We start from the raw sequence: 24117 nt of genomic DNA on the forward strand, positions 1-24117 counted from the left end.
GATAACTTGTTTGGTGTGTTTGCAGCAGGTTTCAGTGCTTAAAGAGTAAAATGTTCTGCCCCACTATGAGACTCATCATGGAGAACTGTTTTTGTAGAAAGATAGTTGATTACATTTTCAGCACATACTTGTACTATTTTGCACTAAAACAAAGGGAAAAATGCAAAGTTGTCGTTATTTATAGGTTATTATGTTATGATTTTACTGGTCCGGCCCACTTCAGATCAACTTGGGCTGTGTGTGGCCCCTGAACTGAAATGAGTTTGACACCCCTGCAGTAGCAAGAGTAATGCAAGAATAATAGAGCCCAAATAAAGTAGAGAGTACATTTAATAAAGTAAAACTAAAAATAGATCATGAAAAAATAAGAATACAATTTAAAGTAATATAAAAATGTTACACATGGTGTTAACAGTTGTAATTACAGGCAGGAAGCAAATGTTATTCAGTAGCTACATGTTGACATGGTTTTATTATCAATCAATCTTTATTTGTATAGCGCCAAATCACAACAAACGTTATCTCAAGATGCTTTTACAAACAGAGCAGGTCTAGATCATACTTTATGTTAAATTATGAACAAAGACCCAATACCAAAACAGGAAAAGATGCAGTCCCATCTTACTGATAGGACTCAGTCTTATCTCATCTTAACCCACCATGAGTAGAGCACCTCACAGTATTTAGCTAGTTACAGCAACGAGGACAAACTTCCTTTAACAGGCAGAAACCTCGAGCAGAACCAGACTCATGTTAGATAGCCATCTGCCTCAACCGAGTTGGGTCTGGAAAGAGGGATAGAGGAGAATAAGAGAGAGAGAGAGATGATGGTGTTGAGAAAGATAGTAAAATGCTGGAGTCTTGAACGTCCACAGCAGCAGGTTCTGACAGATTGTATGCAATGTGAATAAATTTATATACATGGGCATGTAATATGTCTGTATGCAGACAGAGAGAATAGTAAAGCACTATATAATAGTAGTATATACTAACAGTAACATGATCAGTGGTAATAAATAATAATAATATAGTATAATGCATTATAATATATTTTCAGACCATCAGAGATTCAGTACATAATTAGTGAATAGAGTGAGACAGACGTGTGAGGGTTCGGCGTGATGACAGTCTGGGGCTTCCATTGCTCTTGAACAGTCTGATGGCGGTGGGCACAGAGGAGCACCTAAAGCGTTGAGTTTTGCACCTTGGTGGGATGATGCGTTGACTGAACGAGCTCCCCATCAGCCACAGCTCATCATGGAGAGGGTGAGAGGTGTCCAAGGTGGCTTGCAGTTTCTCTATAATCCTCCTCTCAGCCACTGACTCCAGACTGTCCAGTTCTAGGCCAACCACAGAGCTGGCCTTCCTCACCAGCCACTGCAGACTTCAGTGTAGAAGGTCTTCAAAATCTATCTGGTAATCAAGGAAGAAATGATCCAGGCTCGGGTGAAGCTATGCTAAGCCATTTGATTGTCTTTTGGTCAGAATAGATGGAGGATCGTTAGGACTATTTCAAAAGGTAATTAAAGGTGATTTCAAAGAATGGATGTTTTTAAAGGTATTCTTTTACACCCTGTAGGTTTACAGATGTATATTCACACCTTTTTAGGCTAACATGTTTTGGACTGCTGTTCAACTTGTATTGTTTAAATATAGTATCATGCATGAAGTGTATTTCATTCCTCCTGAGATATAGAGATGAATAGAGATAAATAAATATATTTGGCCCAGAGCCTTTCGCTGTGATGTCACCCATCTGTTCCTAAGTGCTGTTTTGAAGCCTATTGTCAGCTGTGCTATATTGAAATGCTGAACACAACCAAACTTTGTCCGAGCTAGTGTGAGGTAAAGAGGCGGGCCTTTAGCCTTTTCGCTAACAGCTACAAGGTGCCCACCTGTCAATCAAGTCAGTCATGTCCTTATATGGGCAAAACACGCAAGTTTAATATCTTCAAAAATACTGAGTTCTAACAAAATTCACCCCCTGTGAAGTGTGTGCGGATAGAGAAATGAGCTTCTCAGACCTAAACTGTTTTTTGAACCAGGATGTAAACATGTTTATTATGATGCTTGATGAACTGCAGTTTTTAGCACCATCACATGGGCTTCATTTAAGACCAGAGGTTGCTGCTTGATAAAAAAGATCAACTGCTGGCATGAGACCCATCAAATCAAAACACCCCAAAGAACTAAATGGTTACAGGCCAATTGCACTTACCTCCCTGGTAATGAAAAGGAAATTATTACACTAACTTCAGACAAACTGGATCCATTATAGTTTTCCTATCAAGCGAGTAAGGGTGTGGAAGATGCTAAGCTCTTCATTTTAGACAGACTGTACAAGCATCTTGAACAACCCAAATCCCATGCAGGACTTTTATTTGCTGATTTTAGCTCTGCTTTTAACAAGCTGCAGCCATATATTTTAATTGAAAGGCTGGCCTCTCATTTTATGCTACCCGATCAGATTTTAGTGATGATCTTAAACTTTTTAACAGACAGACTGCAGCAGGTCTTTGTGAATGGACACAAGTCCTCTGTTACATCTTCAAACACAGGCTCCCCCCAGGGCTTTATTCTTTACACAGACAGCTGCAGATCCTCTCAGGAATACAGCCATCTTGTTAAATTATCAGATGACAGTCTTACTGTCTCTTCTTCAGGGCCACCAATCAAACCACGGCTGTGCCCTCCCTGAATTTGTCCAATGGTGTGATGATGATAGCTTCCTTGACCTAAATGTGTTAAAAACCAATCAATCAATCTTTATTTGTATAGCGCCAAATCACAACAAACGTTATCTCAAGACGCTTTTACAAACAGAGCAGGTCTAGACCACTCTATGTCAAATTATGAACAGACACCCAACACCAAGACAGGGTAAGACTCAGTCTGACCCCACCTTAATCCACCATGAGCATTGCACCTCACAGTATTTAGCTAGTTACAGCGGAGAGGAAAAACCTCCTTTAACAGGCAGAAACCTTGAGCAGAACCAGACTCATGTTAGACAGCCATCATGCCTCGACTGAGTTGGGTCTGGAAAGACAGATAGAGGGGAGTAAGAGAGAGAGGTGATAGTGATGAGACGAGTAGTAGAAGCTGTTGCCGCTGGAGTCCAGCACGTCCGTATCAGGAGGACGTCTACGGCAGCTCAGAGGAATCTACGAGACAAGGGAGCTCAGGGACTCCAGAAAGGTCTAAGGTTAGTAACTTTAATGGGACAGGCAGAGTTAAAGTAAGTGACTTTAGAGTAAGTGTTAAACTGTGTTTACTTGGAATTTACCCAGCGGAGTTCGTACAAACATAGAAACAGACCAAATTACTGGACTTTGGACTTTTACATGCTAGGAGAGCCATCGCATTGTGTTAGAAGAGTTTGGAGGCACCCTCTATGACGATGTGGATGAAGGAACTTTCACGATGTATTGGTCTGGACTGAGACGGACATATATTGCAAAAGGATGACGGAAGGATTTTGCGCATCTCTGGGAACCATATATGAACATTATAAAAGCTGGACAGTAGATCTCATCTGAAAAATGTGGGATCAATGTTATTAGGGCCCGAGCACCGATGGTGGCGAAGGCCCTATTGTAACCCTAAGGGTTTCATCTTATAGGAGATTGCAGTTTTGGACCCCTGAACGTTAATGAAAGCGCAAGTATTTTTGCACACTCATCGGGCCTGGTGAAAATTGCAAGTTATGATAGGTCTCTCAAAAAAAAAAATCTGTAGCGCCCCCTAGAGGTAAAAATAACACCTTACGCATCGAGTTTTTTGAGCTACATGCATGAAAAATCTTACACATATTTATTACATCAGGACGCACAAAAAAGTCAGTGGCACCCATATTCAAAACTCAACAGGAAGAGCGCCACCTAGCTTTGAACATGAAAAAATGGGCCAAAATGGGTCTGTGCAAGGGTGCATACTTTTGCTCATTTCTCCTAGAGCTTTTCTCCGATTCAGTCCAAACTAGGCACATTCTATAGTAAACCCATTGACGATTAATACAAAGTAAAGGCATTCCGTTTAGACGAAAGTTGTGGGCGTGTCAGACTTTGGGGCAGGGCATAAAAAAAAAACGTCGGAAAATGGATTGTTGTGACTTTAAAATGCACGTAATTTCACCTCATCCAACACACTCATCAGTCCTGGGAAAATTGCGACATTTTATGGGTTTTGCAAAAAAAGTCGAAAAAATGTGCTCACTAGCGCCCCCTACAGTTTTTAAAAGCCCCTCCCCATAGAGGTTATTTTGAGCTACATGCTTGAAAAATTTTACGCATATTCATGGCATCAGGACGCACAAAAAAACCTCTTGCACCCATATCCCAAACTCAACAGGAAGAGCGCCACCTAGCTTTGAACATGAAAAATGGTGTCAAAATAAGGGTGCATACAAACGCTATTAGCCTCGAGAGCTTTTCTCTGATTCACTCCAAACCAAGGGCAACCTATAGTAGACACCTTGACGAGAAAAAATTATCAGAACAAATTTTGATCAGACAAAAATTGTGGGCGTGGCATGCGTTGAGGGGGGGCATCAAACGCATATACAGCTTTGAATGTGAAAAACGGGGCCAAAATAAGGGTGCATACTTTTGAGAGCGTATCCTGCTTCGTAGTATACCCCTCTGATCACATACTTGGCAGTGAATTTGCAATCATGCCCTCAGGTCAGCGGTATCATCTGCCGGTGTAGAAAACAAACCACTATGCAAATTATTTTACCCCTTCTGCCACAAGGCTGCTAAATGCACAAAAGGCAGAGTAAACCAAGAATCAGTCTGCATCCCACTCTGCTGTACGGTCACTGTTTGTGGTTGTTGATGTCACGATGTGTTATTTATTACCTTTACTGTATATTTTGCACTGTGGACGGGTTGACTGTAAAACTGAATTACTCTTCTGGGACTAATAAAGTTTTCTGAATCTGAATCTGAGCTTTACAACACTTTCCCTTGCTGTCAGATAACTGCAATTATACAGTAAATAAAACATGTTTGCAGGAAGAAAAAAAACAGTAGAGTCTTATAAACAAAGTATAAAAAATAACATTTAATTACTTTTCAGCTGTGAGCATGAGCAGTGGTTCATTCAGTAGAAATCATTAATCTTTTATTCCATTGCTTGCCATTGTGGAACTTATTGTTGGATAAACCTAACAAGAAATAATCAATATTGAATTTGAAAACAAGGCCTGTTCTTATCCCCTCTGTTCATTTTCCCTCTTGCAGCTAAATGACATCTTTGGTGGCCATCCTGCAGACAACAGCATCCAGAAGAGTCCCACACTTCTCTTCTTGTGGAGTGACTTTGTACAGCTACAATCAAGACAAGAAAGGGGTAAAAATTAAAGAAGAACTCCTGAAATAAAATAACATTTCATTTCTTACCAAAAATTGGAAAACATGTCTTAACATTATGGGAAATAATCAGATCAAAAGAAAGTGAAGTGGGAAAACCTGTTTGATTTTTGTGAGGTTTGACAACAGGGAAACATCCTCCACTGGAACCTGCTGTCCGTTCACTTTGGCAATGATGTCTTGCAGAGACTGTGACTCATTTTTGGTGTGAACCAGAACCACCATGACTGAGTCATCTCCATCAGAGATCCCAAACTTTTTGAAAGCCTCTGAGATCTGTATCAGAGAAGGAATACAAACTGCAGTGACAAATTCAAATCAATCAATCCATCAATCAATCAATCAATCCATCAATCAATCAATCAATCAATCAATCAATCAATCAATCTTTATTTGCGCAAAATTACAACAAACGTTATCTCAAGACTCTTTTACAAACAGAGCAGGTCTAGACCATAGGATCCCAGTGTGTCAGTGTGTCAGTTCCCCCAGCAGTCTAAGCCTATAGCAGCATAACTAAGACCTGGTCCAAGCCATAGCCAGCCCTAACTATGTGCTTTATAAAAAAGGAAGGCTTTAAGCCTGCACTTAAAAGTTGAGAGGGGGTCTGCCTCCCGGACCCTGACTGGTAGATGATTCCAAAGGAGAGGGGCCTGATAACTAAAGAGTCTACCTCCCATACTACTTTTAGAGACTTCAGGTATGAAAAGCAGGCTTGTATCATAACTCAAGACGCTTTTACAAATATAGCAGGTCCAGACTACTCTATGTTTAATTATGAACAGAGACCCAACATCAAGACAGGATAAGATCCAGTCCCCTCTTAATAGCAGGATCTGATCTTATCTCATCTTCATGAGATAACCATGAGCATTGCACCTCGCAGTATTTAGCTAGTTACAGCGGCAAGGAAAAACTTCCTTTAACAGGCAGAAACCTCGAGCAGGACCAGACTCATGTTAGACAGACATCTGCAAACCAAGTGAAGGGTGAATTTGGAACTGGTTTCGGGCACATGTGGTAATCAAGGCAATGACAAATGTCCAATGAGGACCAACATTTTGAATATATAGACCTGTTTATTTGAAGTCCAGGAAATAGATCCTGATAGAATATGTTGATTCAATCCTTTACATCACGTTAAATGGATCGACACAAACCAAACTGGGGGTAACAAGCTAAGCGCCCAAAAGAACTCTGCTCCACTTACCCACACCAGAAGTTGCTGAGTTTTTCAGTAAGACTTCAAAATTCAGAAGGTGACGGATCTGATACGCATCTTAAAATTTCGGACTTGTGAGACAGTGGCAGAGGCAGATTTTTTTGACACGGGTGGCCAAACTGGGGCACAGCTTTCAAAGGGGTTTGCTGGCATGGTTTACATAGGGGCTTACCCGAAACCTAGGAGGGTTACCTCCACTAATTACATCTACTTTAACTTCTATGAAAGAATACAAAAAAAATTGCGCTCTTGTATACTTTTTTAAGTTTGAAAAGTAACTCAACAGAGAGACAACATTAAGATCTACTGAACTTAATTCTTTGAAAAAGAAGTTACTAGAAGCTTGTTGAAACACAACCCAAATCTGTCTCAGAGTGATGCAGAAAAACCAGTCCATGCATTTGTTACCTCCAGGTTAGATTACTGTAATTCCCTTTTATCAGGCTGCCCCAATAAGTCTCTAAAGACTCTTCAGCTAGTTCAAAACACTGCAGCTTGAGTACTAACTAGAACTAGGAAGAGAGAGCGCATCTCTCCAGTGTTAGCTTCTCTACACTGCCTCTCCATAAAATCTACAATACCCTCCCATCACTTACGTTAACTCTCCCTGTTCCATTAAAGTTACTAACCATAGACCTTTCTGGAGTCCCTGAGCTCCATTGTCTCATAGGTTCCTCTGGATCTCTGGACGTTCCAGACTCTACTGAGGTGCCAGACTCCAGCGGCAACAGCTACTACTACAACTCTCTCGCTCTCTTTCTTAATCTCCATCCCTCTTTCCAATCCCAACTCAGTTGAGGCAGATGACTGTCTAACATGAGTCTGGTTCTGCTCGAGGTTTCTGCCTGTTAAAGGAAGTTTTTCCTTGCTGCTGTAACTAGCTAAATACTGTGAGGTGCAATGCTCATGGTGGATTAGGATGAGATCAGACTATGGACTGGATCTTACCCTGTCTTGATGTTGGGTCTCTGTTCATAATTTGACATAGAGTGGTCTAGACCTGCTATCTTTGTAAAAGCATCTTTAGATAACATTTATTGTAATTTGGCGCTATACAAATTAAGATTGATTGATTGATTGATTGATAATCATGATTTTTAGAGTGGCTACTCAAGAATCAACTTTAAAGTTGGTATTATATGCAAATGTCTCATGTAGAGATTAAAAAAAAAGAGAGAATAAAATACACAGTTTTGGCGCCAACACAAATTGATATCTGTTTTAATTTTTGTGTACATAATGTCCAGATAGCCATTATACTGCATTGTACTACATGACTGGATGCAATGCAAGTTCATGGATGAATTAAACTAGAAGAATATCTTCTGTGTTGACACCAAAGAGCATTTAAAGATCAAGAAATGGGTTAAAGATAGGGAAGTTCAGGTTTGGTTACTTACATTATTGGTAGGTGACAGGTTGAAGATGATTTCTGAATATAAACTTCTGGTTTTCATTTTTCCAAGTTTCTGTAAGTGAACAGCCTTGTTGGTAGCCACGAGAACTTGGAAAGGATTCACAAGCTGCAAATGAAAAGGACGTCTGATGATGAACGATGTCCTTAAAGGTGCTGTGAGGAACTTTTGTTTTGTATCGATTCTGGCGCCCCCCTTGTGGACAAAGTGATACCTCTTATCTTTTGTCCTATACATGCAAAAGTAGTGTTTTCAACAAAAGCCTCATCCTGTTCTGTTCAACAGTCAACTTTATCAGGCAATGTGATTATTTTCCATGAAAACAGTCAAATAAAGGCTGTTTCTGAAGCAAGATGTCCATCATCTGGTCTGACACCTACCCTCCCAGGGCGGTTTCAGGCATTAAAAATGACAACAGAGAAGGTGCCAGTGTTGCTGCTGATGGACTTGTTTGCTATTGAAGGTTATAAAGAGGCATCAGTATCATTTTCAGTCTGTTTCTCAGCCAGTTCAAAACTCCTCACAGGGCCTTTAAGAATAAAATACCCGGCCTACAGAATTATACCTCAGCTACTTACCAAACATAAAAAAACAAGGTAAATAATTAAACAGAACTCAAGCAGAATTACATGTTCTTACCATAGTAGGATTGATTAAGGCAGCATTTATTTTACCCTCCATTGCACTCTGTCTCAGCTCTTTGGCATTTTTTACATCTTTAAAAAGCAGTTGAGTCACACTGTGTTCGGGGAAAAGCTCTAGATCAAAGGTAGAATCCATGCTGGACATTAATTTTTCGATCTACGAAGAAACCACGACCCGCCGCGTTACAACGCCTGCGCACAAGGGGAACAATAACACGGTGACGCCATTAGGACGAAAGTTCCGCTTCCGCAAACTGTTGGACAAAGCAAGATAACAGTGTATTTAATTATCTAACGGTGTATTTAAATATTTAACGGTGTATTTCATGATCTGATAATAGTTGGACATGATACAAAATTGAATTATCACACCCTTTTGTTAATAATTTTGCCGTGAAGTTGCTTAGAACCAAGCGGAACTAAATGCCCTGGCAAGAGTTTTGAGTCGACCATGTTTTTATGCGGACCGTTAGCTGTCATTTTCATATTCTTCCGTTTCAAACCTCTGGCTGTGGAAAGTCTCCAGTAGAATGCTAGTTGAACGAATTAAACACGCGGGACTCGTCGTAATGTGATATAAACTCTCAGTACTGAAGGGAACTTTTCACTGCGGCTCCTTTTAACCGTGTTTGTTCAGGAATCATGGAGAAATTTGAAGACTACATTCTCACTGCGCTGTGCAGCACCAACTTTTTGATATCCTGTCTGCTCTTCTCCAGAGTTACCCGGGAGCAAAGGGAGCCTTACATGGACGAGATCTTTCATGTCCCACAGGCTCAGAAATACTGCCACGGGAAATTCAACGAGGTAACTTTCCTTTCTTTTATTTAGAAGCAGTCACGAGAGCGAGGCTCTGTTGTTTAGGGATTAAGGTCAGCTGACAGCAGAGCTGCTGATAGTTATTATTATGAGGGACAGCTTGCAGAATTTTAATCTCTATGTGGAACACACATAGGGTGGTATTAGTATGGATTTATTTGCTTTACAGTACTGCAGTTGAAATGCAGGGCCTTTAGCAGTATTTTAATACAATTTGATCAACGTTAATATTAACCTACCTGTACAACCTACGGAAGCCCTATTTTTATTTATTCAACCTTTATTTAACCAGGTAAGTTCATTGAGAACCAATTCTCATTTGCAATAGCGACCTAAAAGGACATGATTAAATACATTTTTAGGGATGTTCAGATCAGTTTTTTTGGCCCCTGATCCCAATCCGATATTTTAATATTAAATATTTACCGATATTGAGTCCTGATTCGATACTTTCAGCGTGTGCGAGTGAGAATTTTATCTGGTCGCGTTCATGCGAGTGCATATGTTTTAATGAAGCAGCAACCTCCAGTCGAAAAATATGAGTCCAATGCTGAAGTGCTAAAAACTGCAGTTCATCGAGGATCCACTTGAGGCTGGCTCCAGAATAGGGCTGTCAAATATGGGGCGCCGTTTGTAAAGTTGTGCACACCGAAAATAACAACAACATTTCTCCACATTTAGCTCCAAAACGTCATAAAAATGTAGAGTGAATTTTTAAAAGTCACTTTTTTATCACATTTAGAGGAATATTTGTGATCTTCTTCACATTTAATTTTGTTGTGAAAAATATATTAAGTTTAAATAGTTGTTAAATCCAAATGCTAAATATAAATATAAATGTTAAATGTAAATCTAAATATTAAATCTAAATCTAAATGTTAAATGTAAATCTAAATGTTAAATCTAAATGCTAAATGTTAAATCTAAATGTTAAATCTAAATCTAAATGTTAAATGTAAATATAAATGTTAAATCTAAATGCTAAATGCTAAATCTAAATGTTAAATCTAAATGCTAAATCTAAATCTAAATGTTAAATGTTAAATCTGATGGAAGAAGATTGGGATATTGTGTATAAAATCATAATGACACAACATATTAGGGATGTACATTTTAAGTATTTTCCGTGATCGATTTTTTTGGAAATGTTAACGATCAATTATCGATTAATTGATTAAAAAAACATTATTCTTACGTGAAAAACAATGCCAAATAGGTTGTTTTCCCCCTAAATTGTATTTTCTACAGCAACAAAATGCATATAACTGACGGGATTGAATACGGGCACGTTTGACACGCTGATTATCAACGATCAGGCTCATTAAAATATTCTCAGCGGACATAATCTTATAAAGTGAAGGCTCATAATACTAACAGAAAAGTACTTCAGACTCACAGAGTCCAGTTTTCTGTCTACTCGTTCTTATTGAGAAAAATAAACATGTGTATTCGGTCAGGTGTCAGCCGGGAGCGCAACCGGGTCAGAATCAGTCCCGCTGGAGAAGAGCCCAGACGGCTCTGATGTTGCTGATCTGCAAACATAGTGTACCTGAATTTCCCACCTGTCTGTTGCTTTTGTATCCAAAGGTGGAAATATCCTGTTATAAGCTGTCAACCATCGTGTCCGTGTCGTTGTTGGCAGCAGTTTTGTATTGATCCTCTTTTAAAAAGCGCACGTGGAGACCTGACGCACAGCCGCAGCCGCCAGCTGAGCGTCTCCGCTGTGCGCAACACCTTTACCAACTGATTCACATGGAAACATGCTTTAAACTTAAAACACCTCCCTGATAGATGAGTGTAATATGAGACCACATGATGTTTGTTCAACGTGACGGAAAATTGATAACAAATGTGTGTGTTTCGAGTAATTTCTTAACAATCAATTATTCGATAATCGATTAATTGTGGTCATCCCTACAACATATATAATGAAATACTTTAAGAATTAACATTCTCCTGATTTTGATTTTAAAATGGGTGATGTAACACACACAAAAAAAATAATAAATTTCAGGCAGGCAGGTTCTTGTGTTTGTGATTACTGACTTTGGCTTCTTTATCAGAAGTGTTCTCACTGTAGGTTAGGTTATTTTATTTTGTACCCAGAGGTAGATTTGTTTTTGCAGCAAGATGATGAGGTCCAGTTTGACATCCAATTTGTATTTTATTTATCAAGCACTTTACGTTTGGAACAAATCTCAAAGTGCTGCAGGGCATAATAAAATAATAAATAAATAATAAAAGAGCAGTAAGAATTAAAACAGCAATAAAAACAAACAACATTAACATGAAACCACACAAACTAGTTAGAATCGACAAACTGTCAAAACACAAAAACATGATATAAAAGTATAAATAAAAATAGTGTGATTAAATACCTCTAGAATAAAAGCAACTATAAAACCATCTTGTTCAGCTTGGTGGTTGCAGCAGGGATGAACTGTTTCTGTACCTCTTTGTTCTTCACCTTGGGACTGCAAACCTCCTTCCAGAGGGAAGAAGTCCACAGAGATTATTTATAACATATCTATAATGTTTTGAACACCTCAATATGATCTGTAGCTGTTTAATACCGTCAGTAATATACACTGTGTCATGAAGGAAAATTTGGTTTAGGGGAAAAAAACACATTTGGTATTATTTTTGACATGGAAAATTTTCGATCCAGAAAATAATTGAAATTTACATCCCTGATTTTTACCCTAAAATCAGACTGGGCAGAATGTACAACTTCACAAACTTAAATCAAGAATAGAAACGCACTAGACCACTCCCAACCCCCACCCTCTTTTTTATTTTTATTTTTATTGTATTTTATTATTTTTAGAATTTGTTTTTGGTTGTTTTGAGTTTGGGTTATCTTATTGTTCTGTCATAAAGTAATAAAAATAAATGTACATCCCTAATTTAAAGAGATTTACCTTACTTGTTTTAATATTTAATACTTTCATTTGGGAATTGTTCACTTTCCATTTCTCTAGAAGTGTTCTGAAATTTTCCAACAAGGTATTTTTGTATGGTGATTTAAATAGTTTTTTCAAGGTGCAGGAAAAAACTGCTGTGGTTTTATTTGAGTTACAACACCTTAAAAATGAAAAAGGATGACTTAGTTTACAAAGAAATATAAGAGAACAAATATACAGTCCCCTCCAAAAGTATTGGAACAGTGAGGCCAATTCCCTTATTTTTGCTGTAGACTAGAAACATTTGGGTTTGACACCAAAAGATGAACATGAGACAAGAGATCAACATTTCAGCTTTTATTTCCAGGTATTTCCATCTGGATCTGATACACAACTTAGAAGATAGCATTATTTATAAAGGAACAGCACATTTTTAGGCGAGCAAAACTATTGGAACAGATACACTTCAAATAAATTAAAGTGAATAAGACTTAATATTTTGTTGCAAAGCCTTTGCTTGCAATAACTGCATCAAGCCTGTGACCCATTGACATCACCAAACTTTTGCATTCTTCTTTTGTGATGCTTTTCCAGGCTTTCACTGAAGCCTCTATCAGTTGTTTGTTTTGGGGGGTTACTCCCTTCAGTCTCCTCTTTAGCAGGTAAAATGCATGCTCTATAGTGTTTAAGTCTGGAGATTGACTTGGCCAGTCTAAAAGCTTCCACTTTTTGCCCCTGATGAACTCCTTTGTTGTTTTTGCAGTGTGTTTGGGGTCATTATCTTGCTGCATGAAGAAGGATCTCCCTATCAGTTTGGTTGCATATTTCTTTAAAATTGGCAGACAAAATGTTTCTGTAGACTGCTGAGTTCATTTTTGCTGCTGCCATCATGTGTTACATCATCAATGAAGATTAATGATCCCGTCCCAGAAGAAGCCATGCAAGCCCAAGCCATGACATTGCCTCCACCGTGTTTCACAGATGAGCTTGTATGTTTGGGATCATGAACAGATCCTTCCTTTCTCCAAACTTAAGCCTTTCCATCACTTTGGTAAAGGTTCATCTTTGTCTCATCAGTCCATAAAACTTTGTCCCAGAATTTTTGAGGCTCATCTCTGTACTTCCTATTCTTTTTGCTAATGAGTGGTTTGCATCTTCTAGTGTAGCCTCTGTACTTTTGTTCGTGAATGATTCATCTTCATTGATGATGTAACACATGATGGCAGCAGCAAAATGAACTCAGCAGTCTACAGAAACATTTTGTCTGCCAATTTTAAAGAAATATGCAACCAAACTGACAGGGAGATCCTTCTTCATGCAGCAAGATAATGACCCCAAACACACTGCAAAAACAACAAAGGAGTTCATCAGGGGCAAAAAGTGGAAGCTTTAAGACTGGCCAAGTCAATCTCCAGACTTAAACCCTATAGAGCATGCATTTTATCTGCTAAAGAGGAGACTGAAGGGAGTAGCCCTCCAAAACCAACAACAACTGAAAGAGGCTGCGGTGAAAAGCGTCACAAAAGAAGAATGCAAAAGTTTGGTGATGTCAATGGATCACAGGCTTGATGCAGTTATTGCAAGCAAAGGCTTTGCAACAAAATATTAAGTCTTATTCACTTTAACTTATTTTAAGTGTATCTGTTCCAATAGTTTTGCTCACCTAAAAATGTGCTGTTCCTTTATAAATAATGCTATCTTCTAAGTTGTGTATCAGATCCAGATGTAAATACCTGGAAATAAAAGCTGAAATGTTGATCTCTTGTCTCATGTTCATCTTTTGGTGTCAAACCCAAATGTTTCCAGTCTACAGTCATGGCCAAAAGTTTTGAGAATGACACAACTATTAATTTTCACAAAGTCTGCTGTTTCAGTTTTTATAATGGCAATTTGCATATACTCCAGAATGTTATGAGGAGTGATCAGCTCAACTGCAATTAATAGCAAAGTCCCTCTTTGCCTTGAAAATGAACTTTATCACCAAAAACACATTTCCACTGCATTTCAGCCCTGCCACAAAAGGACCAGCTAACATAATTTCAATGACACACAGGTGTCACACACATTAACACAGGTGTGGGTGTTGATGAGGACAAGGCTGGCGATCAATCTGTCATGATTGAGTGACTGGACACTTTAAAAGGAAGATGGTGCATGACACCATTGTTCCTCATCTGTTAGCCATGGTTACCTGCAAGGAAACACGTGCAGCCATCATTGCATTGCACAAAAAGGGCCTAACAGGGAAGTTTATAGCAGCGAGTAAGATTGCACCTCAGTCAACCGTCTATCCAATTATCAAGAACTTCAAGGAGAGAGGTTCAATTGTTGCCAAACAGGCTCCAGGGCGCCCAAGAAAGTCCAGCAAGCGCCAGGACCGTCTCCTGAAGGTGTTACAGCTGCAGGATCGGGCCACCACCAGTGCAGAGCTTGCTCAGGAATGGCAGCAGGCAGGTGTGAGTGCATCTGCACGCACAGTGAGGCGAAGACTTTTGGAGGAAGGCCTGGTGTCAAGGAGGGCAGCAAAGAAGCCACTTCTCTCCAGTAAAAACATCAGGGACAGACTGATATTCTGCAGAAGGTACAGGGACTGGACTGCTGAGGACTGGGGTAAAGTCATTTTCTCTGATGAATCCCCTTTCCGATTGTTTGGGGCATCTGGAGGAAGGCTTGTTCGGAGAAGACGAGGTGAGCGCTACCATCAGTCCTGTCTCTTGCCAACAGTGAAGCATCCTGAGACCATTCATGTGTGGGGTTGCTTTTCGGTCAAGGGAGTGGGCTCTCTCACAATCTTGCCTAAAAACACAGCCATGAATAAAGAATGGTACCAGAACGTCCTCCCAGAGCAACTTCTCCCAACCATCCAAGGGCAGTTTGGTGATGAAGAATGCCTTTTCCAGCATGATGGAGCACCTTGCCATAAAGCAAAAGTCATAACAAAATGGCTCGGGGAACAAAACATTAAGATTTTGGGCCCTTGGCCAGGAAACTCCCCAGATCTTAATCCCATTGAGAACTTGTGGTCAATCCTCAAGAAGCTGGTGGACAATCAAAAACCCACAAATTCTGCCATCAGTCAGGATTTGGTCCAGAAGTTGATTGACAGCATGCCAGGGAGAATTGCAGAGGTCTTGAAAAAGAAGGGTCAACACTGCAAATATTGACTTATTGCATGAATTCTGTGTAATTCTCAGTAAAAGCTTTTGATACTCATGAAATGCTTGTATTGTATTTCATTATACCATAGAGACATCTGACAAAAACACCTAAAAACCCTGAAGCAGCAGACTTTGTGAAAATTTAATTTCTGTGTCATTCTCAAAACTTTTGGCCATGACTGTACAGCAAAAATAAGGGAATTGGCCTCACTGTTCCAATACTTTTGGAGGGGACTGTATATATTGCAACTGTCCATATCTGAGGACTGAAATAAAATAATAGTTATTTAAATTTTAAGTTCAATCCAGTTTTCTTGAAAATCGTTAGTGAATCGTGAGTGAATCGTATCGTGAACCAAAAATCAAGATTTGAATGGAATCATGGGTTGAGTGTTTCCTTACATCCCTAGTAGATGGTTTATATAACTTGACCTGCTCTTCAGCTGCTGCTTTCATGTGATTTGTAGTTTGACATGAAATGTTGTTCCTTTTGACTCATCAAGATGAAAATGCCATCCCAGTTGAAGCTGAGACAGAATTCATGCAGTGTTACAAATCAGAGAAGTTCAGGCGCTGATCCCTGCTACCAGATCAGCAGACTGGGCTCTTCAGCTGTGAAACTGAAAGAGTTGTGTGCACCTCTATTTGATGTAACAAACACAGACACAATTACATTTGGTTCTCTGTGGTTACAGGAACATTTACTGACTGTTTCTACCAAGGCAGATGAATACACTAATTCAAGGTCTTCACCGCTGGTCTTAACAAATCATAAATCTAATTTAAGAAGCTACATTGTGTACCAGGAGGTGTAATCAGTCATCTTAATTAATTGTTACTATATCCTCTTAAGTATGTTTTTGACTCTTCTACAGTGGGACCCAATGATCACCACTCCCCCGGGTCTTTACCTGGTCTCGGTGGGGCTCATTAAGCCTGTGGTGTGGCTTGCTGACCTGACAGGCGGGGTGGTATGTTCCACCGCCATGCTCCGCTTCATCAACCTGCTGTTCAACTGTGGCAACCTGTACCTGCTCTATTCGCTCATTTGCAAACTACACCTCAAAGAAAAGGTATTCAGACGATGACAACGATGAAGGTTATGCGTTCATGATGTTGTTTTTCCATGTCTTGTTTTCTTAATGTACCTCCTTTCTTCCAGACACGAACAACTTCACGCCGAGTTCTTTCTGCATTGTCTCTGTCCACCTTCCCCGTGCTCTACTTCTTCAACTTCCTTTACTACACAGACGCTGGATCCACTTTCTTCATCCTCTTCACTTACCTCATGACACTGTACAGCTGCCACAAGGCCTCGGCACTCCTCGGGGTCTGCTCAGTGCTGTTTCGCCAGACCAACATCATCTGGGTGGCGTTCTGTGCAGGCACGGTGGTGGCGGCGAAAATGGATGAGGTCTGGAGAGTGGAGCACGCAAAAAAGAGGGATGAGAAGTCTTCTCCCTCCCAGGTTCCATTGTCCTTCAGCGGAGTTAAGAAAGTGGTGCTTTTCACCCTGGAGTTCCTCACCTCCCCTGGTCATATGAAGGCAGTACTGCTGGTGACCTGGCCTTATGTAGTGGTCGGCGTGGGTTTCTTAGGGTTTGTGGTATTCAACGACGGGATAGTCTTGGGTGACAGGACGAACCATGAGGCCTGCCTAAACTTTCCCCAACTCTTCTATTTCCTCTCTTTCACCCTCTTCTTCTCCTCCCCTGTGTCACTTTGTTTCCACCGTGCTCTTCGCTTCCTCCAGGCTCTGAAAAAGCAGCCTTTGTTCTTCCTCTTAGTTGCTGGCGTCGCCTTGCTTCTGGTGTGGAAGTTCACCTTTGTGCACAGGTACCTCCTCGCAGATAACCGCCACTTTCCCTTTTATGTGTGGAAAAGACTTATCCAGAGGCACGAGCTGGTACGCTTCATCCTGGTTGCTGCGTACGTGTTTGCAGGATGGAATTTCCTAGACTCCTTTAAGTCGCCCTCACTGTTCTGGAGTTTGGCGTTCCTGGCATGCCTCCTGGCTACCACAGTTCCCCAGAAGCTGCTGGAGTTCCGGTACTTCATCATCCCCTACCTGATGTATCGCTTGCACATGCCTCTCCCCTCTCTTCCCAGACTAGCAGCGGAGTTCCTTTTGTACACTGTTGTAAATGCGGCCACACTTTACATCTTCATCAGTAAGACATTCCACTGGCCAGACAGCACAGTCACTCAGAGGTTCATGTGGTAAGAGACAACATAGACGAGCCTCTTTGAGGTCAAATACCAGTTATTTCACCATGTGTACAGTGTAAACAGAGATTTGTTTGTTGTTGTCATTAACAACAAGTTACACACATACACATCTTACCTGTAAGGTGACAGGCCGCAGTGAAATTCAAAGTATAATTGGGAGAAGGTAAAGGTTTAAAGGATTTATACTGTATTTTGTTTTCATTGACAATGACTGAAGAAACCTAAGACAGGGCTGTACGTTCAGTGTGAATGAGTTCACAATTCCATGAATCTGAAAAAAAATCTTTTTGTAAAAATAAAAAAAAATCTTTGGCATAGAAAAGTAATTCACTGTATCAAATCATGCATTCTAATTTATAATGGTGTATTTTGATGAGATTCATTGTAAATATTTTTTTCTACTGTACATTTAAGGTCTTTTTTATTTTGGCAAGTTTTGCCTCTTTGGGGTGGTTCAAATCAAGTCACATTTTCTGCAGTGTGAAAGGGCCTGATGTGTTTTTTTCTTATGACAAACTTTTTTGTATTTCAGATAAAGGATGGGACATGATTTTCGTGTATAATCAAAAAACAAACACTCATTGAGAATATTATCTCATTTAAAAGTACAATTTGTCATCGTTTTCACTGGTGTCTGGTTGTGATACGGTATTCCCACCAGATGGCAAAAGAGCGTCTTAAAGGTGACATATCATGCAAAATGGACTTTTTAATGGTTCTCTACCTGAAATATGTGTCCCTGTCTACAAACCCCCCGAGGATGAAAAAAATCCATTCTGCCCCTGTTTTGATTTCTCCACCTTTCTGTAAATGTGTGTGAAACGAGCCGTTTCAGACTTCAGTGTTTTTGTTACGTAACAACAATATCCGGTCTGTCACGGAGTCAGAGCTCGGAGCTTGTTCAGCCCATAGACTGTATAAAATAATACTGAATCCCCCCTCCGTTTTTCATTACCTGCACAAATGTGTGCTAACAAGGAGCTTAGGAGGGAGGCATGCTAGTTGTAGGCTGTCTTAATGAACACAAAGGTCGGTTTTACTCCCCACATCTGCAGATTTGAAGATCTAGTGGATGATTTTTATTTATCATGGATAAGTGCTAGCGCTAGTTAGCATAGCTACATGTCGTAGCTGTAGCTGTGTACCAAGACACACGTCGACATACTGACAAATAAAACAACAAGAAACACTAAATCTGTGACCAATCCTTCAGAAAGGTCCTGCTGCCTTTCTGGCAGAGGTCGGTTTTACTCCCCACGTCTGCAGATTTGAAGATCTAGTGGATGATTTTTATTTATCATGGATAAGTGCTAGCGCTAGTTAGCATAGCCACATAACTACATGTTCGTAGCTGTGTACCAAGACACACGTCGACATACTGATAAATAAAACAACAAGAAACACTAAATCTATGACCAATCGTTCAGAAAGGTCCTGCTACAGGCGCCTCTCCGTCAGGATCAGATTCTGGATCAGATTCAGAGGGTTGAAGTAACGTGATCTCTGAGCAGCCGTGTATATTCAGCCAACATGCAAACATTAGATCAACGTGCTGGACAGCCGAGGCACATCCACTTCCTGAGGGGGCGTGGTCAGAGAGAAAACAGAGTGTTCTGAGGAGGACTGAAGAAGAGGGTTTTTCAGGCATGCCAAAATCTGATTTCAAAGTGTTTTTTTGAGCATAAACTTTAAAGACATGTTTTGGGAACCTCTTAGACCAATATATATTGATGAAAAAAGTGTGATATGTCACCTTTAAGACTGTTTGCCAACTGCATTAAGTAGCTAACAGTAGAAGAAGAATGTTAACTGCATTAAATAACAAAAGTACAATTTTCATCAATTCAGCTTCAAGTCAAAATACTATTCAATAATCACTGGCATTTATTAGGGCCATTATTCATAATCGAGCTCTCTGAGGGCAGGTTTGAAATGTCAAGTTCAGACAACAGTGACTGACACAACACTTGTTGTGCTGCAGGTGTAGACAGTAATGGTAAACACCTGTCCCGTTAACGGTCCGTTTGTGTGTCAGTCTCGTTAACCAGCACCGGGACGAGGTGCTGCTAGTAGCGAGCACTGACTGCGTCTGTCTCGACCTTCATGTCGGTGTTTCTGTGACGCAGCAGACTGGTGTGTGTGTTTACATTTTATGGCCATGCTCAGTCTCAGCAATATTATCTGTTTCTGAATCTCACACAAGCGGCAACCTCTGGTTTTAAAATATGAAGTACAGTTCATAGAGCGTCCACTTGAGGCTGTTTGCAGAAACCACACACACCCATTCAAAGAGACAGTCTTTGCAGCATTAATAAACATGTTTACTGCCTGGTTCAAAATGGTTTAGGTGTGCGTAGTTAATTTCTGTATCAGCACACACTGTATGGGGGCTGAATTTGTTTATAACTCAGTATTTTCGAAGATATTAAACGTACGAGTTCTGCCCAAACAAGGACATGACTGACTGATGACTGACAGGTGGGCACCATGTAGCTGTTAGCGAAAAGGCTAAAGGCCTGTCTCTTTACCTCACAGTAGCTCGGACGAGTTAGCTTGTGTTCAGCATTTCCGATATGGCAACATTCCAATGTTTTCTTCTTTTGCTATTTAATGCTGTTTGCAAACAGCTTCAAGACGCTCTTTAGCCGCAGGTTGGCGGGAATACTGTATTACAACCATGCACCGGTGAAAACAATGAAAAATTGTACTTTTTAAAATGAGATATTTGCATTAAGCTTCCATTTTTAATAAGTGCATGAATAATCCTGCATTAGAAAATCATGTTCCATCCCTTATCCCTATTTCAGATATGAAAATATATATTGTCCTGTGGTATTGATTTTGTTGAGGTTATGTTGTTCAGAAATAACTGCATATGTGAGCTGCAAATATGAGACCAAAAATGACAGCCATATTTAACATTTTTGACTTTTTATGTTTGGGAGGATCTGGATCTGACTTAAAGTTTGAGGTTTTGCTGAAAATGTTTGACCGAAAAGCTAATTTATGTTTCCCTATGGAATAAAATGAAGGACAAGTATGTGTTCTAGTTTAACTGTTTCTTTTTTTTTTTGACTAAGCCATAAAAATCCACTTAAGGTGACAAAGTAATTGTTAAATTGCTATTTGTTCCGGGGGTTTTTTTCATTTGTTTTTATTTGTAATCAAGTTCATTTTGCACTTGTGGTAACTTTGGGAAGTGTTATCCTACCTTCTGAATGTTTTCCTTTGGCTAGTTTCATTGTCAGATGTGTCTGTGTTTTGTTTTGGGGTTATGAGATAGTTCTCATCCCAAACAGTATTGGTTTGGTTTTAGGTTTTCCTGGTTGAGGTGAGGGATTTCTTATAACAATTTAGAACATACAGTTGTTTTTTTGTTTTTTTTTAATCAAATGATTCCTTTTTCTCCGTTTCACTCATATCAGTCTGTGTTTTTTTCCTTTGTCAACTATCCAGCTGTATACTGCACCCCGGCTGCTATACATTGTTGTGCATATATATGAATAAAGAGATTCATGTTGCATAAGTCATTCCTAAGTTTGTTTGCCGAGCACTTTAAGTAGAAGCATGCACCACTTTTTTAATTCAAAGAGCAAAAAAGAAAGAAATGGAAAACAGAAAATTATCCATCCATCCATCCATCCATCCATCCATCCATCCATCCATCCATCCATCCATCCATCCATCCATCCATTTACTTCCACCTATCCGGGGTTGGGTCAAGGAGACAACAGCCCAAGAAGATCGACCCAGACATTCCTCTCCCCAGCAACATTTTCCAGCTGATCCTGAGGAATCCAAGGCGACCCCAGACCAAGTGGGATATATAATATCCCACCTGGTCTGGCTACTCCAAGAATAGCCACCCTAATTGCCGAGGAGGGGATTGTGTGTCCCGGTGAACTTTGTTGTCGTGGCATCAGCCCCTGGTAGGGTCTCCCTTTGCAAATTGGTCCCGGGGGAGTGTCCAGACTAAGAGCAATTCAGAAAACCTCCATGAATTGGCCAAATGTGAAAAGAGCTACCTTGCCCAGAAGAGGGACACCGGGGCAGCTCCCTTGAGCCAGAACCAGGGAGGGGGGGGGGGCTGGATGGCGAGCGTCTGGTGGGATGCGCTTTGGAGCCGAGCCACCGACCTGTGGGCTCACCACTCATAGGGGGAGGGATGGGTCCGGGTGGCAGTCTGGGTGTAAGACCTGGGCATGCTCATCCCCAGCAGCATAGACTAGCATCTAGACTGGCAGAAAATTAAACTTAAAAATCCATAAACCATTTAAATCTCTGTAAGCTTATTAGAATCTCACTGAAACTCATTCATGGAGTAGATAACCAATGTGTACTAGCAACACCTTGAGTGTAACTTAACACATCAGCCACAGGGTGGAGCTCTAAGATCTTAATGGATTTCCTGTAAACAGACTAAGTCATTTCATCTGAGGTTAATCAGCAGAAACATATCAGCTATAAATTCAACCTTCCTGACCTAAATGATTTTTTCAAAGCTGATCACCTCAGCAAAAAGTCAAATCAGACATAAAAACATAATACTTAGAGACAGATATGTTGTCATACTGTTCCACTTATCAGCCACTTCGAAGTCACAATAATTGCCAGTGCTTTCAAATCAAATGAAATCACAGTAAGACAGACAGAAAAGATTAAACCCAGGCTGCCAAATGGGATAGAAGGATGTCATACCTTTGAGTATGAAATAATAATAAACCTGTTTATTGCTCCCCTGTCAATTGCAAAATAGAGCAGTCATGTACCCTCGTACATGCAAATTGAAGAGAAAGAAAAACAAGTGGCACAATGCACCAGTGTTCATTTTGGCGGCTATTTTAGATTTAGTCTTAGTCTTAGTCTTTAGACCAAAATGCCTGTTAGTTTTAGTCACATTTTAGTCTTTTCAGCCCTTCATAGTTTTAGTCTAGTTTTAGTCGACGAAAACTCAAAACATGTTAGTCTTTGAATTCTCTTTAACTCTTTAAATAATTCATGTAGTCGATCAGATATCAGTATCAGGGTTATACCAAGTGTTCAAATCATCAACATTTCACTCCTTTAACACTTTTGCTTGTGTAATATCTGAAGTGAAATAATTCAGCCTGGTCCTACAAATAAGTCAAAAGAAATCATTCTCTCTGTGACCACTGTGACTGTATTTTGATTCTCTTGATTCACAGAAAAATGCCATGAAAGGACTGTATTGCACATTTACGACGGTCCTTGAATGCACCTGCAGTGACAGAGGCGCACTGGACAGACAGTCAGTTCTGAAATGCATCTGCATCTTTGATGACGAGGAGTTGATCCAAACTTACTAAATGTGTCTGATGTTTCACCAAACTGGAACAAATCAAGCTGAAGATGCAGAGCTTTTTACGGTAGGCTGCAAAAATGTCAAACATCAAATATTAAACAGACGTCCCCCGGTTGTGTCTTTGTCACTAACACACACCGGGGGGTAAAAATCATAAATGAAGATGAGACAGATGCATGGAGGTGAGGAGAGCTGGTTCACACAGCACACCTGCTGCAGGTAGAGACCAAGCTAACACTGAGCCCCTCAGATAATAACTCAGCCTGTCACAGGAAGTCATCACGCCATCTTTAAAGACGCACAGCACAGGGGGAAACATGGATTCTGAGTATCCAACGGTCCGCTACTAATGTTTTTGTCTCGTCATCATCTCGTCAACAAAATCAAAACATATGTTCTCAGAGTTTTTATTATGATGCACTTTAGCTCGTCATAGTCTCGTTTTCGTCAAGAAAAAATGAGTTGTTGACGAACATTTATCATCATAATTTCGTTAACGAAATGAACACTGGTTTGCACTGCATCTAACTCCTCCCAGATTCTAATTTACATCAAGCATTGGATCAGCAAACAGGAGAAGCTGTTAACATCAAAATGGGATGATAATGTGCAAATGTTTGTTACTCCTCTCCTCACGCTGAGCTGCTGTAACAGTGCTTTAAAGAGGCCCAGAAAAATGTTTATACAAATATCAATCAATTAATCTTTATTTATACAGCCCCAAATCACAACAAACGATATCTCAAGACGCTTTTGCAAACAGAGCAGGTCTAGACCACTCTATGTTCTATTATGAACAAAGACCCAACATTAAGACAGGATAAGATCCAGTCCCCTCTTACAGACAGGACTCAATCTGATCTCACCTTAATCCACCATGAGCAGAGCACTTTGCAGCATTTAGCAAGTTACAGTGGCAAGGACAACTTCCTTTAACAGGCAGAAACCTCGAGCAGAACCAGACTCATGTTAGACACACATCTGCCTCGACCGAGTTGGGGTTGGAAAGAGGGATAGAGGAGAATAAGAGAG

General features: G+C 40.1%; 2 protein-coding genes across 2 annotated transcripts; one reads left to right on the forward strand and one right to left on the reverse strand.

Moving 5' to 3' along the window:
* Window positions 1-5044: 5044 nt before the first annotated feature.
* tprkb (Tp53rk binding protein) lies at window positions 5045-8870 on the reverse strand. The gene is made up of 4 exons (XM_034673958.1): window positions 8649-8870; window positions 7995-8117; window positions 5472-5648; window positions 5045-5330 (listed from the first exon to the last, which is right to left on the reverse strand). The coding sequence occupies exons 1-4, from the start codon at window positions 8796-8798 to the stop codon at window positions 5244-5246; spliced, it is 537 nt and encodes a 178-aa protein (XP_034529849.1). The 5' UTR covers window positions 8799-8870; the 3' UTR covers window positions 5045-5243.
* A 239-nt stretch (window positions 8871-9109) lies between these two features.
* On the forward strand, window positions 9110-21292 carry alg10 (ALG10 alpha-1,2-mannosyltransferase). The gene is made up of 3 exons (XM_034673959.1): window positions 9110-9460; window positions 16409-16606; window positions 16696-21292. Exons 1-3 carry the CDS (start codon window positions 9296-9298, stop codon window positions 17755-17757), a joined length of 1425 nt encoding a protein of 474 aa, XP_034529850.1. The 5' UTR covers window positions 9110-9295; the 3' UTR covers window positions 17758-21292.
* Window positions 21293-24117: the final 2825 nt, after the last annotated feature.

This window comes from Notolabrus celidotus, chromosome 21 (genome assembly GCF_009762535.1).
Source record: "Notolabrus celidotus isolate fNotCel1 chromosome 21, fNotCel1.pri, whole genome shotgun sequence".
In the NCBI taxonomy this organism is placed as follows: domain Eukaryota; kingdom Metazoa; phylum Chordata; class Actinopteri; order Labriformes; family Labridae; genus Notolabrus; species Notolabrus celidotus.